At 38.3% G+C, this 17,739-nt stretch overlaps 1 protein-coding gene across 1 annotated transcript in view; it reads left to right on the top strand.

Moving 5' to 3' along the window:
* NMT2 (N-myristoyltransferase 2) overlaps window positions 1-17,739 on the top strand; it is a 34,031-nt gene that overhangs the window by 10,746 nt on the left and 5,546 nt on the right. The window contains exons 3-10 of the mRNA XM_027898710.1: window positions 2,628-2,772; window positions 7,618-7,736; window positions 7,833-7,924; window positions 8,031-8,147; window positions 8,829-8,999; window positions 10,138-10,246; window positions 13,685-13,855; window positions 16,287-16,454. Coding sequence (XP_027754511.1) covers window positions 2,628-2,772; window positions 7,618-7,736; window positions 7,833-7,924; window positions 8,031-8,147; window positions 8,829-8,999; window positions 10,138-10,246; window positions 13,685-13,855; window positions 16,287-16,454 — 1,092 coding nt within the window. The remainder of the gene's footprint in view (window positions 1-2,627; window positions 2,773-7,617; window positions 7,737-7,832; window positions 7,925-8,030; window positions 8,148-8,828; window positions 9,000-10,137; window positions 10,247-13,684; window positions 13,856-16,286; window positions 16,455-17,739) is intronic.

Genomic DNA, 17,739 nt, shown 5'->3' with positions numbered 1-17,739 from the left:
GGTGAGACCTCAGGGGTACCAATAAAGGGGAAAACTTGCTGGCCAGTCTTACAGGTACAGCTCACTCTGCAGCTGTCCTTTGCTGGCCAGCACATTGCTGGCTCATGTTCAGCCTTTTGCCCACCAGGACCTCCAAGTTCTTTTCTGCAAAGCTGCTTCCTAGCCAGTCCTCTGCCAGTGCATGAGCTTTTTCTATCCCAGATGGAGGACTTTGCATTTGCCTTTGTCAAAATAAATTAAGTTTCTGTTTCCAGCCTGTCAGAGTAACTTTGAATAGCTCTCTGTGGTCCAGCGTATCAACCATTCTTGCCAACTAGGTATCATCTATGTACTTGCAGAGAAAGCACTCTTTGTCATGTCATTAAATGGTATTGACCTCTGTGTCCTCAAAATTCTCCCCCTTACCTTCTTGAAAATGGGTGTTTCCCTTTTTTCATTTGTAGGAAACCTCCATCAATTCTATAACCTTTAACTCTTGATAGATCTTAGTGGCACTAACATCAGCTAGCTCCCTCAGCACCCCCACATTCATCTGGTCTGGTTTTGGGGACCTGTGCATGATTAGTTTGTGAAATGGTCCCTGACTTTCTCTCCTGCTGTGGTTAAAGCAAGTCTCACAGACTGTGCTACAGGGCTTGGGGACATCTTGCCACCAAAACTGAGGCAAAAATACCATTGTGTACCTCAGCCCTGTTTGCACAACAGTGCTATTTTGTGCTATGAGGAGATACTTGCCCTGAACTGAAATTACACAAAATAGCTCTTTTTTTTTTGCTAATTCATGTCAAGTTCCATGTAGGTTTTTCTTGCTTTCCACTAAAGGAAAACGAAAAGGGTTGAAAGTAAACTCCTTAGCCAGGATGATCCCTGAATGTTTTGAATGAAAATGGGATTCCTACTGATGTCCCTAACCATGTTGTATTTAGTACCAGAACATGAAATTCTTACTTTACTATTATGCTATTAAGATCTTTTTTAGAACCTAATATTTTAAATTTTTTTTTTATTTTCTGTTGTCTTATGTAGAAAAAAATATTAGAGACAAACAAATAAATTACAACGTGTCAGCATTTAGGTATGATTTCATAATGTATTGATAAGATTTCAGAATTTATCTAGTGGCACTAGTAGTATTTGTGTCAGGCCAGTGGATAAGAGACAAATTGATTTTTAATTGGGAAAAGTAACTTATGTCTCTGTAATCTGGATCTAGAAATACAGTAGGCTTTTTGCGCTGCAGTAGTGTTGCTTTAAACTATGTAAAGATGCTAATTCACAAATACTCAGGTGACAGGTGTTTAAAGCATGCTTACAGGTAAAATTTTGCAATACTTAAACATTATGCATTTTCTTTCATTACTTTAAGTAATTGAAGATTTTATTATAAATAGTAAATGATGTACTGCTTGAGCTCCGGGCACAGAGTTTGACTGCTTTTGTGACAGAGGATACTAGAGGCAGATGTCCACCCAAATGAAGCTTTACTGTCATTATTATGTTTAATTTATGGTATTTTTTCAACACATGAATACTAGAAAGAAAGCGAAATATGGAAATAACGATCCATTGCTACTCAGTAAAAAAAAAATCTGGCTTGAAATCTCTATGCAGAATTGCTTAGCATTTCCAATGCACTTGAGACTATTCCTTCAAATGCATTATTGCATTGCAGTGTTGTGAAACTGAGCACAAGCATTCTATTAGAATGCCTCAGAATAGGACTTACCACTTGGCAGATAACAAAACAAAACAAATAAATAGCTTTTAAAAGAGGGGAGAAAATCCCTTTAGATTTAAATGTCTGTTACCATTATTCTTCTGTACTTTCTTATGCAGGTAAAATTCTCATTCCAGTTGCAGTTAGTCAGAGTGATCAAAAGTGAGGGTTTAACAGCTTAGTTTACAAACACTTAGTCTGAGGTTTATGCTTTTCCGATAACTTTTTTATTTTTCAACTTCTAAGTGGAAAGTTGTTTTATGTTTGTCTGCTTCTGTCAGTTAAAATGGGAGTGATTGGGAGTGTCTGCACAGTTGACGTTAGTAGCAAGATGGTTAACTCCTACATATATGATGCAGAAAGGTATCTAATAATTGCAAGGTAATAAAGGCAGATGCAATATAACTAAGGTTAAAACGTAGCACTCCAGTGTACCTTCAGGTACAACTGAACCATAGTGAATATAAATATTATTTTATATTGTATGTGTGAACTACAACTTCAAACAGCTCCATGTGTTCCAATGATATCTTTAGATTGTTATATATCTATACTGACCTGCTTTTTGTTGTTTTATTGTATTTTACCAGAGGGAACAGGGAATATAAGAAGCTCGTACTGTTGTGATACTGTATCCTGCCTTGAAGCTGCAGTATTTGTGTTAAAAATGTTGAAGTTTCATGGTTAAATGCAAGTGCTACTTAAAACTATTAACTATTTTGTGAAGTTGCTTGCCTATTGCCCAGCATTTTTCCACCCTTTTGTCTCCAAAGGTTATACCTAAACTAAGCATGATCAGAGGAATACATGAAAGAATACGTAACAGTAAAAAAAAAATAAAAAAGTTTGTACAACTGTTCAAAGTAAACATACTCACTAAACTTCCTCTTCTTTTTGTCTATATGTGCAGAATCCAGCCATTCCAATGCAGAAGCTTCAAGACATCCAGAGGGCAATGGAGCTGCTCTCTGCATGCCAGGGCCCAGCAAAGAACATTGATGAGGCTACCAAACGTAAATACCAGTTTTGGGATACACAGCCTGTACCTAAACTTAGTAAGTTTAACTGGATCTGGGCAAAAGATCTGTCTTATGAGCACTAAAGGATGTCTTATAAGCACTAAAGGAATGTGTGCCGGCTCTGCGGCATGTTCTCTAAAATGGGTGTAAAGTTGGACTGTGTGTGGTAGAGATCCTTTATCTTTTGTGTAGTTTCTGTGGAATTCTTGATGTTTTCTAGGGAAGTGCTTGCCTTCCCTCCAGATAATGCACAATAAGATACAGTGTTAATAAATCTCATTCTGATGTTCTCTATAAAAATGGAAAATGCTATTGAAATAGCATTTCTTTGTTTATTTTAGGTCTGAAATCCTAAATAATAGAACGTAGAAGTCTTTTCCACTTCAGGGGAAGTAAGAACTCTTTAAGTGGTGACAAAGTGTAAACTTTGATTTTTTAAAAAAATTTGTTTCTTTATATTCCCTTAAATTCTTTGCAACAGATAGATTTGCTATCACAGAAATATTTACTCTCCTGCTGTAGGTTACATTGTTTTCATACAGTCTTAAGTGGCACTTTTCTCATGTCAAATTCTTTCACTGCTGTGTGTTCATGCTCTCCTTCACAATGTACACTACCTCGAAGACATGCTTTCTCAGAGTCTGTTCTCTGTTCTGGATACCAGGTGAAATGGTGAGGTGACATCTCCTTGCCTTTAAATTTCTAATGAATTTGGCAAGTTGCTTTTTATACTGATCTGATCCCTGATAACACAGTTGGTATATCTTAGTCTTTGTTGAAGAAGATAGTCACTGACTGTCTTGTTTTTTCTGCACTGCTTTCTGACCCTTCTTTTTCTGCTTTCATTATCTTCAAGTTAAGCAGTCGTGGCTTTTCAGTGCCCACAAAACTTGGGGGCAGTAAAACATTCTCAGCACAGTAGCTGTCATTGTTTGTCCTGCAAGTTTCTCTCCATTGCACTGGAGACTAGTATAGAATATGCAGAAGTAAGGTAGAGTGTAAAGCATGGCAGCATACTGCTCTCTCTCTCCACAGGGCAGAATTTCACATTAATCCATGTCTATAGCTTAATCCGCAGTGATCTCATTTCTTCCCGACTTTGTTGCGTAGAGAAGTCCAGAGCAGAGTCCCTGCATGTTGCATTTTCCCCTGGATTGAACTGACTGGGTTGCCTTTGCTCCAATACAAACTATCCAGATACCTTTGTAAACTGATGGTAGTAATTGTCACCAGCAATCCTGCCTGAGTGGAGAAGACCTTAGCTGAAATAAGTTGATGTGTAAATCAAAAAATACTCTGGCCATAGTGAAGCTTTTTCAGAGCTAGTTTCAGAGCTGCACAGTAGTTCCAAGAGTTCAGTTCAGGTTAATCAGTATATCTTACAACACTTACATGGAGATGAGAGTCTGCCAATTGCCAGCCTAAAAAGGCTAATACATTGGCTCAGAAAATTATTTGTTAGTGTTGTTCAGGAGAAATATGGTTTGTAAAATTTGGTTAGCAAGGTTTTGTCCAACAATGCCTATAAATTTCTTCTTAATCCCATAGATTTTTTTTTTTTTGAGCTTTTCCTTTATCTGCTGAATGAACACATGGGGAATTCATTGCTATTTGATGTGCTCTATATGTTGGAAAAAATAATTTGTCAATTCAAGAAATAGTTGTAGGGATCTTTGCATTAAATTAACTTCAGAGTCCTTCTGTCTTCAAGTTAAGGTTGTCAGCAATGGGTCCTTTAGTTGGGCCAAGCCTGCTATGAAGTGGCAGTAACATTTGGGCTGTTGATACTTGTCAGAGTTTGCTTAAAGATGCTGATAATGCTGACCTTCCAAGCTTGGTGGCAGGCCGTAACTATTTGTCAGGGTTGCATATCATTTGGGAAAAATTCGTACTACGAAGGAACATTTGTCTCTCAGGAGCCTGATGATTGTTATGATAGGGTTGAGTGTTTATTGGTAAGAATCAGGGGGAAGGCCAGGAGGGCAGGTACCATGATGGGAGTCTGTTATAGACCTCCTAACCAGGATGAAGAGGCAGATGAAATATTCTGTAAGCAGCTGGGAGAAGTCTCACAATTGCTGGCCCTTGTTCTCATGGGTGACTTCAGATTACCATGTGTCTGCTGGAAATACAATACAGTGAAGGTTCCTGGAGTGAGTGGAAGATAACTTCCTGACACAGCTGGTGAGTGAGCCAACTAGGGAAGGTGCTCTTCTGGACCTGTTGTTCACGGAAAGACAGGACTTGTAGGTGATATGATGGTTGGAGGCTGTCTTGGGAACAGTGATTGTGAAATCAGAGAGTTTTTGATTCTTGGAGAAGTAAGGAGGGGGTCAGTAGAACTGCCACCTTGGACTTCTGGAGGACACGCTTTGTCCCGTTTGGGAGCCTGGTTGACAGAGTCCCTTGGGAGGCAGTCCTGAAGGGCAAAGTTGTCCTTGAAAGCTGGATGTACTTTAAGGAAAACTTCTTATTCCTGCATCATTGCAGGAATAGACTGTCCCCATGTGCCAAAAGATGAGCTGAAGGGGAGGAAGACAGGCCTGGCTGAATAGAGAACTTTAGCTGGAACTGAAATTGTGAATCAGTAATTTGGGCCACTTAAAGAATCATCATCAAAGATACCAGAAAAAGCAGGTTTTAATATAAAATTTGTGGAAGTGCAATTTAACAGAGAGTTTGATGGCAACGTTCACTCCATGACTTGCTACATAGTCATAGATGTAGATGAAGCATACATAGGAAAATGGAATTAGAAGCAATTTAAAATGATTTACATGGAAGCTGGAGATGCAGAAGGGTCAGGGTGCCAAGGATGTGGGTACAAAAAGATAAGGGTGCAGAAGAGTTTAGCAGTACTCTAATCACTGACTAATTTAACATTTATGAAGTGATTCAATAGGATTTAGTACAATTAAAACAGTGACCTAATTATAGAGTCTACATAACAACATTCTTACTATACTTAATTCACACGCACTGCGCGCAGGCACAGAGATGTAGACATGTTCATGTGTGCAAAGGTATCTGTTAAAAATTCCCCTGCAGTTCAGTGACATACTCACATCAAGTCTGTTTCCATTCCTCAGCAGGAAGGGTTGAGCCTTGAGGAGTGGGGGTATCAGCCTAGTCCTTGAGCTCAGCAGTCTTTAGAGTATCACAGACTTGGGGGTTTGCAAGCTCTGAGAGGCTTCCCATTCAGAGGGAGGTGCTGGTGCAGCCCACTGTGGTCCAGGACAGCTTAAAGGGCCTCACCTAGGGACACTCTTCATGGGGTTGCAAGATGATTGGCTTTAGTCATCAGTAAGTTTCCATCCCGGCCATAACTCATATTGTTAACTGCTTTTTTTGGGGGAAAAAAAAAAAGTCCAGTAACAGTGGTACCATTTCACTTCGGCCGCAGTTCAGGTAAATAGTGTTCCAAGGCTGTCAGGGGGTAACTGATTATGTGGGGATAAATGGTTATCCTTTGTTCCCCACCTTGTTCAGGCAATGGATGATCCTAATACAGTCAGTGTCATTCCCACCTTTACTATGCAGGAGCTCCTGTTATTGTCAAGGGACGCTTCACAGCCCAACTTTGGTAGTTTGGTCAAGGCTTATCAGGAACTCCTGAGATTGTAGAGCAGGCCCAAGGAGGGACGGGGCACACACACCACCAGAGGAATTCAGGAAAGAAAATTATGCTTTATGGCCTTTGGAGGAGAGGCAGACAAGTTAGGAGGCCTGTAAGGATGTTCTGAGGTATTGCAGGGAGAAAATCAGAAGGTCCAAACCCCTTAGAACATAATCTGGCTACTGCCATAAAAGACAGTGCTACAAGAAAGATATTGAGGTGCTGGAGTGTGTCCAGAGAAGGGCAACGAGCATGCTGAAGGGTCTTGAGCACAAGTCTTATGAGGAGCAGTTCAGGTTGTTTAGCCTGGAGAAAAGGAGGCTCAGAGGGGACCTTATTGCTCTCTACAAGTACCCGAAAGAGGTTGTAGTGAGGTGGGGGTCGGCCTCTTCTCCCGGGTAACAAGCAATAGAACAACAGGAAACAGTCTTGGGTTGTGCCAAGGAAGATTTAGATTGGATGTTAGGAAAAATGTCTTCACTGAAGGGGTTGTTGAGAACTGGAAAATGCTCCCCAGGGAAGTGGTAGAGTGACCATCCTGGCGATTTTGAAAAGATATGTAGATATGATGCTTAGGGACATGGTTTAGTGGCAGGCTTGGCAGTGTAAGGTTAGTGGTTAGATTATGATCTTAAAGGTCTTTTCCAGCCTAAATGATTCTATGATTTAGCATGTGCTGCTCCACAGAAGAGGAACAGAAGCTGTTGATAGCTGTACACTGAGGGACCAGAGTTGTAAAGTAAGGGAGGAGAAGAAAGCATGCCTTCATGTAGGATTTTAGGAACACTTTCCACATATCACCAGTGTCTCTTAAATGCCCTGGCTTTGCTGTGCCACTGCTCCTGAGTAATCCTGTTGAGATCATGTCTTTTCAAGTCAGTGGTAAACAAGATCTGAGCTTGTTAGATGTGAGTACAACATGTTTCTCTTGATGAGACAGTGGATCTCGTGGCTGGCTAAATGCTGTGCGTGTGCTGATAAGTTGTCCTGTGTTACAAAATAGTGAGTATCAGTTGAGGTAGAGTGGTTCTGTGCATATCTATAAATATTCTGACAAGACAGTCATCAGTCTGAATGTGATCTGTGAGAATGAGTAGTAAACTAAAAATACTAATTTTTTCACCATTTTTTAAAAGCTTCATGTTCCTATCACATAATTATGAGAAAATACATGATGTGAATTAAATGCAGTTTAGAGAATTATCAGGAAAGCTAGCAATATAACAGTTTTTGGTGTTTTTTTTTCCCTCCTCCTCCGTCAAAAGATGAAGTTATAACTTCACATGGTGCAATTGAACCAGATAAGGACAATGTCCGCCTAGAGCCATATTCTTTGCCACAAGGTTTTATGTGGGACACATTGGATCTGAGCAATGCTGAAGTTGTAAGTAAAACAATTTTGATGTGTATCTAAAATAATTCAAGTTTATTCTCATTGATGCATGGATAAATCTTTGTATTTTTGTGTGTGTGTTTTCAGCTGAAGGAGTTATACACATTGTTAAATGAGAATTACGTAGAAGATGATGATAATATGTTTAGGTTTGATTATTCGCCCGAATTTCTTCTGTGGTGAGTAGCAAGTTCCACATTCTGTTCTGCCTGAAGTGCAAAGAAAGGTGTTTTTATTACATCTTCTTAGGCAGTAATTTGTAATTATTTCTGTCGTCAATTCTAGGGCGTTACGTCCTCCAGGCTGGTTACCCCAATGGCACTGTGGGGTTAGAGTGTCTTCAAACAAAAAACTGGTAGGATTCATAAGTGCCATCCCTGCAAGTATTCGTATATATGACAGGTAAAATGCACCATTAGTGTTGTGTTTGTAAAAGAATAATGCTATGAAACAAATCTTAAACTGATGTCCATTGCTATAGAAAAAAAGAGAGAAGGAGCCTCACTGATCATAAAGAGTCAGAAGAATCATCCTGTGTATGTAGCAGAGACTTTTTTTTTTTATTCTTCTCATCACTTCCCCCTCTTCCCCCCTGAAAAAAAAAAAAAACCTTGTGAGCTCATTCCATGAAGAGTACAAATAAATATTTAAGGAATTTTCTTATTGATGAATGATACAGATAATGGCATACAGTTTTCTGACTATACTGGAAAGTATTTAAAGGATGATCAATCAGCTAGCTTGGACAGGTCTTCATACACTGACAAACATAAAGCATAATGGTACCACATAGCATGTGCTTGGATGCCCTTCTGCACCCTAAAGTAAGGCAATGGGTTGAGTCTTGATAGAGCTTTGAAAAAGGACTATAGCAAGCACCTTAGACAGAACTTGCATATTGCACAATTTGCCATTACAGTCAGAGTATCATAGAGTAGTATTTGTTGCAGATGTACTTTGTCACAGGCCAATTTATTCTTACTTCAAATTCTTCTGTCAAAATGTGGAAAACTGTAATTATGCAAATGAAAACATGCAGTGTGTAATTTTCTTTAATTTTTCCTTTATTTATTGTCCTTTTAGTGTGAAGAAGATGGTAGAAATCAATTTCCTATGTGTCCATAAGAAACTGAGATCTAAACGGGTAGCACCTGTACTGATTCGGGAAATAACCAGAAGAGTAAACCTGGAAGGAATTTTTCAAGCTGTTTATACTGCTGGAGTGGTACTTCCCAAACCTGTGGCCACTTGCAGGTAACCTAGGTGATGCTCATAATAACACTGCTTCCTACAGCAGTCATTTTAAAGAAAATTTAATGTAATTACCTAGAAACAATAAAAGAATAAAATTCAAAGATGTTAAACCTTGTGGCCTTGACGAACCTGAAGGCCTGAATGTTTGTCAGGGTGGGGTTTTTAATTTTTTTCCCCCCTTTCCTCCCAGTGCCTTGGAGAAAATAGCGTCTCAGACTGAAATTTAATTTTGATTTTGTTTGACATGCCTTAAATAGACTAATCAATATATCTGACCTTCTGGTGGAAGCCATGCTAGCACTGACAACATTGTATACCTGTGTTTTTTCAAGTGGCCTGTTTCCCTGCTGGGACACTTCCCTGTTGACCTGGTTGCTTGCCAGAGATGGCAGAGCATTTCTGGGAATTGTATGATTTGCTTTTTTGAGATACTTTCATCTTTCCTGGAGAAAGGAGGACTTGATTGGCATTTGATAAAGATGGGACATCTATCATGTGGGAAGACTTACAACCAAGTATAATTTCATTTGCTTGGAGTGGATTATATTTCTACCGGGAAAGGTTCAGTTCCTGCAGTTTTAGTCTAGCTTTCTAGCATTCTGGAGGACAGAGTAGTTTTTGATTTGAAATTGTTTTGTACCTACCAACAGCAGAGATCCTGTAAGTTTCTGTGAGGAAGGATGGGGGGGAAAAAAAGCCATGCTGTGTTAGTAACAGAGTAACAGTAATCTGTTGCACAGTGATCTCCCAGGAAGGGGAGATCTTCTTCAACCAAAAGCTTTGACACTAGCAGAGAGTCCCCTCTGCACAAGAAAATAAATGTTACCCATGTAAGTATGTTGAGTTTTTCAGTGTGTGATAAGTACTAAAATGTTTAGCCCTGTGCTCACTCATTCTGTATCAAAAAGCATTTGCCTAAATTCAAAATACTGTTATAGCTGGCCTGTTTAAAAGCTATTGCTTGGATATAGCTTTTCCTTATTTTTTTTGTTGTTTAAGCTTCTTACAGACATAGTACAGGCTTGCTTAGAAACAAATTTAGAGAGGAGAAGGAGCAATGCAATAAAGCAGGGAAATGGATGCAAGTAAAGCTGTCACTTAAGATAGTATTTAAACTCATGAATAATTTTATTTCCAGGTATTGGCATCGATCACTAAATCCCAGAAAACTGGTGGAGGTGAAATTTTCACATTTGAGTAGAAACATGACTCTACAAAGAACAATGAAGCTCTACCGACTTCCTGATGTAAGCAGTATGACTTCTAGACAATCCCCACAGTTATTGTGAAGCCTAAAATAACCTTCCATCTGTCTCTGACAGCACAGGCTTTCTGTGTAAAGGCAGTGCGTGCAGGACGTTAGAAAAAATAATCTCTGGTTGATGAAAAGGACATTAAGGGCTATACTAAACAGAAGAGGCTATTGCCGGAAATCTGGATCTCTATATGGAGAAAACATAAATTTTGACCTAAAATCCTTAAACAAAGTCAAAAAAACCCAGAAACCTTGACTTCATAAGCATGTGGGATTGATCTGAAGATGCATAAGACTATTCTCGGTATGTTTAATCTGTTAAGAGATTACTGGTACAGAAAATCAACAGTTCATGTCTTAAAATTCTCAGAGAAGTCCATCAGCAACTTGGCTGAGTACAATCATATTCTTGATTCCATTCTAATTCACATATTTTTCTGTTCAGTCAGAGAATGTTGTTCTTTGCAATGAGGAGGCTCAGCAAAAGCCACCTCAGTATATTGTGTACTTTTTGTTTGCCTGGTCTAGTAAATATCAAGTGTTCTAGCATAGCTAAGTTAGTTAAAAATATTTTTTCTCATGCTTGCAGCAAATAGTTAAGCTTGCAAAAAGCCTTAGGGTGAAATTTCCATGACAGGGCAAGTCAGTATAAGTACTATGTATGATTAAAAAATCTCTTTGCTGTAATTAATAGCCTATAGAAGCCAGTCTGAGCTTTATGGTGAAAACAATTTCTTTGCTTGTAAAAGCCACCTTTCAGTTCCAAGGGATTGCAGAGTATACTTTCCTGTACCTTATCAGTAGACCTTTTTTTATTTAAACAAATCTATCCTTTTGGTTAAAAATATGCTTTTTTTCCTCACTCATAGCACTTTGTAATGATTTATCTGATTTTGGAGAATTGTGTCTGTTGGCTTGATGCTGCAGATTCTCCTACTGCTCAGATATTTGAGTAGTACTCTAAGTACTCCTTGGAATAAAGCACGTGCCATGGCTTGATCTGAGCTCCTGCTGCTGTCGGAGAGGCTCGTTTCCTGCACTGCCTGTGTGCCAACTGTGCTGCACACGCAGCTTCTCCCTTGCGTGCAGGGCAACATTTTCAGAGCTTAAGAATTAATAACCAAATTAATTAGGTTTTAATCTTGGAAAGCTAAATATAGCTTCCATCAAATCTTGAAGACATTTTTACAGCAGTCTGAAAGAAGTGCAGTATACAATTTCAGATATAGGTTTTGGTGGCAACTCTAGTAACGTTTCTTGTGGAAACAATTCAGGAAGTGAATAGTTTAAAGAATAATGATCTTACTTACAGTACCAAAAGTGTAACTACAGAGAGTCATTAGAAACAGCATTTACACCCTGATCATCTTCCTTTAGCATAAAACCCAGCTTCAACAGAAAAGTGAATTATGGAAAACATTGTATCTCATTACTGTAGCTAAGGCAAACATATACTGTGCACAGAAGTGCGAATGGAAAATGGGTGCTTTCAAATTCAGCTTTTAAAACTAAATTATGTAGGAATCCATATACCTTAGTTGTTTATTTTTAGACTGGATTTGGGAACTTCTCCCATAGAAAATGAAGATTTAATCTTTGTGCTAATATTTTCTCTCTAAGTCTTGTGCTCTGGGTTTATTTGGACATTGTTTTTTTCCTTGAGAAAGGGTTTAAGTGCTGTTGGGAATCTTTTTTCTGAGTTTTGGGCTGTTATCATAAACAGGACTGTCACACAAATTTGATAATTCAGGCCATGCTATCCTGTCCCTCGGCACCAAACACTGTTTCTTGTATTTTAACCTCTTTTCTTAACGTCCTTGGAATATCATTGCCACTGGGAGCTCATCTCCCTTTAAGAGAATTAATCATTCCTAATCACTTGAACAGCCTGAATTTAAAAGGTTTTCAGATATAATAAGTACGGTAATTAATAAATACTACCCTCACTAAAGGCTGTGCACATACCTATAGATATAAAAAGAAAGGAATTTTCTGAAAGAGGTAAATTTTGTCTGTATTTAGAGCTAGGAGAGGAGCACGTTTGTACGTCTTTTCCTGACTGATTGAGATCCTGACACTGAGAGCTGCATGAATGTGTGGCCTGTGCAGCTTGATATGTGAAGCAGAGAAACAATTTTTACCTAGTTCTGTACACTTTCCCTCATTTTTGGGGTTGCAAATAATAATTTAGTGGTGGACATTCTGAGCATTGCTGGGGAAAAAAGATGTTCCCGCCCAGCTGTTTTTCCTCCATCCTTCCTGTTTGTCAGGTGTACACCCTTATGGAATAAAGGCATTTTAAAATATCGGTGATGTGCTGTTGTGGAGTCAAACCATAGTCCCAGGCTGCTCAGAAAAGCAGGAAGACTAAAATGTAATACACAGTCCAGAGCTGTGGCAAAACGTGCCTTGATTTCTCATCTGTCTGCTGACTCCCAGAGTGCATCAGTAATATCTCCCCCACAATAATGCCTTTTGGCCAAAGCCTAATCAGCTACACTAATTTCAGGCTTCCAGTAATCAAGTCTCTACCTGGCTGCTCTTGCAATTGAGTTTGCTATGATTAATGTGATACGTGCCCAAGTATGTAGCTTAGACAGATGAAGCAGGATAAATGAGCTCTGAAGAGAACAAGTGTTAGCCTCCCTAAAAGGAAATAGTCAGGAAAGCAAACAGAAGCTTGCAAGAAAATTTTAATCACCTTCGCTTGTTTAAATTAATTGCACAGTACTAGAAGGTGATTTTTTTCTCTTCTGATGTTTAAAGTGAAAAAAAAACACAAAACTGTTTAAATACTGTAGGTTTTTAATTTCAGGCAGCTTTCTTGTTAACAGAATAGCAGTTGTGCCTGTGTAGAAACTTGGGTTAGCAAGGGAGTTTGCAAATGCTAAGAATGGGTAGTAGTACACTAAGCAGTCCTTGGAATCTTTTGTTAAATGATTTCTAATTAAACTTTATCAGCTGATTTTGATGTATAGTTTGACTGTAATTTCCATAAGTTTGAATTGCTTGTGTTCTTGTCCTCAGATTAACTTCTGATACCCAAGTTACATTGTTTTGTTTCTGTGTCTGGGCCCTAGGTAGTTTAGAAGAAAGTAAGAAATTGACTGACCTAAAAAAAAAAAATACGAACTGCACAAAGTCTAAGCTGTTGGCAGTGGTATGTCTTTCTCTGGAGAAATGAAGCTTGTTCAATAATGAAATATAAAGATTGAAGTGCCCCAGACTGTTTCAATAATTAGAAGAGAGGGAATTCTGATTGAAAGCCATTTGTAAAATAGCATAATGAATTAAGTGGCTGGGATGAAGTAGACTAATAATGAATGCATTATACCAAGTGTAGTGACTCTGCAGCCTACTTTCAGCCTTTGCTGTGTTTGCAGTTTTCCTTTCAACGTCTTAACATGTATTTTTCTTTTGTTACAATAAGGCCACAAAGACTTCAGGTTTAAGACCAATGGAACAAAAAGATACTAAAGCAGTACAAGAATTAATCAACACTTACTTGAAACAGTTTAATCTTGCTCCTGTGATGGATGAAGAAGAGGTAGCCCACTGGTTCCTGCCTCGGGATCATATTATTGACACTTATGTGGTGGAGGTAAAATAAGCACTAATGTACATGAATGTATATGTGAATGCCACTTAACAGTAGTTCATATTAGCATCAGATTTTTGAAATGTGGGCAGTATGAAAAATGTGCGTTACAGGTAGAATTTGATATCACGATTACAGGCTTTGTTTTTTGTATTGCATTCTGTTAACAAAAAAAAGTTTGGTTGTCATAAACTGCAATGCTCTTATAATAGGATATCTTAAAGAATTCTGAAATATCACTATCTTGACAAGATTACAGCAAAGACCCTTACATACCTTAAGGTCAACTCTTCCACCTGCATTTCTTGATTCTTTTTCCCCAGAGATATGACATCATAATAAGCAGTAATCTTCAAACCTCTTTTTCTAGAAAAAAAGGAAGAATGATGCAGTGACTGAGATAAGGATTTGGTTTGAATTTGCTATCATTCTCTCAGGTGTCAATGTTTCTGCCATACACCAGTACAAAATTCTTTATTTTTAAATCCAATTTTAGATGCACCTACTGGGAAAATTATGTTTTTTGATTATCTGCTTCGGTAAAATGTGGGTTTTTTTCAGTAAAAGTATGTGTGTATATATACGTTTGAATTTCTGTGTATATATATATAGTGTCTATATATATATACTATATATACTATATATAGTGTATATATATACATATGTACCTATCACCTCCATCTTCCAAACAGTTGATCATAATGCTCCTCTCAAAATAAGCAGATGCAGGAAAAGATTGGCATTTGGAATAGATGCAGTAAAGCTAGTGAAGGAAGATATGCTCTTGAGTCCATACAAAATCAGTTATAGACATTATATTTAGTGTATTACTTTGTTTAAAGTGATAAAGTTATTTAAAAATGATCAGCAGTAACATCCTTAAACCAACCAGCTCCTCACAGAAGCTACAGGTTGTAAAGCTCAGAGTTCCCACACTGCAGCCTGAATTTGTGCAGGAGCCTCAGATGAATTAGGGAACTTAGTGCTGCTGGAGATGAGTGGTCCTGCTCATCAGATGTCATTGTCCAAGCTTAGCTTTGTACTCACTCTGTAGTGGGTCTACTGCTCACTGGACTTTTCCATGTTCTGATTTATAGTCCCTCCTTCTTTTTCCACACCTTCTTCTCCCTGCCCTCCACCCTGCTCCCTGGCTTGGTTTTTGTCTTTGTTTGTGTCTTGAAACCTTCAGGAGAGTCCAGAAGCACCAGGATCAGCATGAATGTGACACTGGCAGTGCCATTCTAACTGAACTTGCTTGTTTTAAACTGTCTCTTGAACTAGTTTTTCACTATAGAAAATGTAAGTTTGTTAGTGCTTAAAATCTTTTTAAGACCTGTGTGACCTGGAGATATTAGTGTCAGACCTAAATCATCTTTGTAATGTGCAGAGCTAAAATCTTAAAATACTCTGTATAATTTCTAAGTTAATATTTTCATCATCCTTACTGAATTTAGCGAGTGACTTAATAACTTTTCTGTTACTTGCTAGATTATGTCTACTACGGGATCCGTACCTGCTCTAAGACAATAGCTGTTCTGCATGTGATAGGTTCAACTGTTTTACTTTTAACTGTAACAGTACGGTTAATTTAGGGATCCATGTGAGGTCTTTCATTGAGCACCAAATAGTGAGCACTAGCCATTCAAAAATAAAGCAAACAAGCAATAACAAGCATTTGTGTATCTCCTTTGCCTTATCTTCTTGGAAATACCAGGAGAGAAAATCTGGTTAGTTTTTTGTGCTCAGCATGTTAGTCATAACCCATGTAATAATTATGTCCCATTTCCTGCTAATCTACTCTCTTGAAGATAGTTAAATTTCCTTAGGGGCATGAAATATTAAGAAGTTTTATGTAGTATATTTTAAATTTCTGTATAAGCACCTTTTTTTGATGACTGTTGGTTTTATTAAAATTTCAATGTGATTTAGGCACTGTTATCCAGATAGTTGGTTGTGCTTGGTGATTAACAATCATAAGCTGATTTAAATTTGTTTTGTACACCAGTATATTTTTTCTCTGTTTTTAGAAAGATGAGAAAATTATTCCTTAACATGAACATCATCAGATTTTTCAAATATCCTTAATATTTTAAGAATATTTTGTTAAAAATCAGTTGGAAAAAAGCTTATATACCGTTTTTTTTGAAATGTGCTTTGTTAGCTTTGTTTATAGCAGACTAAGCTTGAGAAACAAACTAAACTGCTTTGACAACTGCTTGTCAAAATGTTGGTGGTATAATAGACTACTAATTTAGAAAAATCTAAATGTTTTTTTCCTCAAATCTTAGCCAAGATTAGCTGTTATACCATAATACTTAGAGTGCACAAACCTTGCTGGATCTGTTACTTACCTTGTGTAGAACTGCCATGTTAGCCTAACCAGTAACTGAGCTGTTACTTCTTATTAATTAACCTGTTTGGGTTTTTCTTGTAGGGCTCAAATGGTGTTTTAACAGACTTTCTGAGTTTCTACACATTACCCTCAACAGTGATGCATCATCCTGTTCATAAAAGCCTCAAAGCTGCCTATTCCTTTTACAATATTCATACAGAGACTCCCCTGTTGGACTTAATGAATGATGCACTCATTATAGCCAAATTGGTAAGTTGTGGGTTGTGGGGGTTTTTCATGCTTCATTCACAAAAGTATTCTTAGGAGTGGTGGCAAGGTAAGTGCTGGCAGCAATTTATCCATGCCATTGCATTCAGTTTTACTGTCTGCAGCACAGACTGCAGTTGATGAGACATATACAATATGTATATCGAAGTACAAAGCACTGTGCTTGTTTTTCCTTTTGACTTTGAATGATAAGTGCATAAAGATCAAGCACTTGTAGTAGCTTGAACTGTATAAACACCCAGGAGTACATTGATGACCATAGTCACCGCTAAAACAATTTCCCTGGAGATGAGTTAATAACTTCTATCAAATACATTTTTGGTTTATAAATTATTTTTTATTTCTAAAAAATGTAAAAGTTTATGTAATTTATGTAAGTTTATGCAATGTAAAATTTATGTAAGCTTTATCATTTTATTGTGTTACTAACTGGTACCTCTACAGGTTTGTAGGTGATGTCATTTTGCAGCTTTAAGCATACCTTTGTGCATGGAATTATGCTGACAGATGGTTTGATTGAATGAAAGGGAAAAGACTATAAATGAAGTTCTTAAACAGAAGAATTTTAAGAGTTTAGTTTAGTACTGTCTGATGAAAAACTAATGCTCAGCTCTTAGTCATCAGGGTTTCATGGGAGTGCAGGGTCAATACCAATGGTCACATATTCTGTGGTACAGAGCTGTGCAGGTGTTGTTGCACATCCCAGCATTCTGAATGAATGCTCAGAGACCTGTTTAGCCTGGGCAATTCACAGCACTGCACGGGCACCATCCAGTCCATGGCATCCATTCTAGCAACCGTTCCCAACATGCTGCAGAGCACAGGAATGTTTTATGCTTCTCACGCTTGACACTTGCCCCTCCAGCTGAAGTGTTGCTGCCGCACTGCTTGTGGTGTTACACCTGCCAGGTGAGTGCTCAGCACAGGTCATTCTGTGCCCCGAATGACCATGCTCGGAGCCATGGCACGTGGCACAGGGATTTCTTTGTTGGTCCTGTAGGAAGCCAGTGATGGTCTGCAAAGGCTGCGTCTGTTCAGACCTCAGGCTGCATGAAAGCAGCCGTGGTCTTCAACTTGTCTGTCTCAGCCATCTTCATGCAGCACTGGAGCTGAGCTGCCATCTATGACAGGAACTGCTTGCTGAGGCTGTTGACCTGTAAGTGGTTCAGTAATTATTTGTCAGGGAAAACTCTTGGATAGTCATGGGGAATACAGAACCCCATTACTAAGGCTCCGGAATGATACAAAAGGAAGTTCAGAAACAGAC

The sequence above is a fragment of the Empidonax traillii genome, unplaced genomic scaffold, assembly GCF_003031625.1.
Source record: "Empidonax traillii isolate 1590-97213 ecotype Southwest subspecies unplaced genomic scaffold, ASM303162v1 scaffold619:size634076, whole genome shotgun sequence".
Taxonomy (NCBI): domain Eukaryota; kingdom Metazoa; phylum Chordata; class Aves; order Passeriformes; family Tyrannidae; genus Empidonax; species Empidonax traillii.
This window is presented reverse-complemented; position numbering and strand designations above follow the sequence as displayed.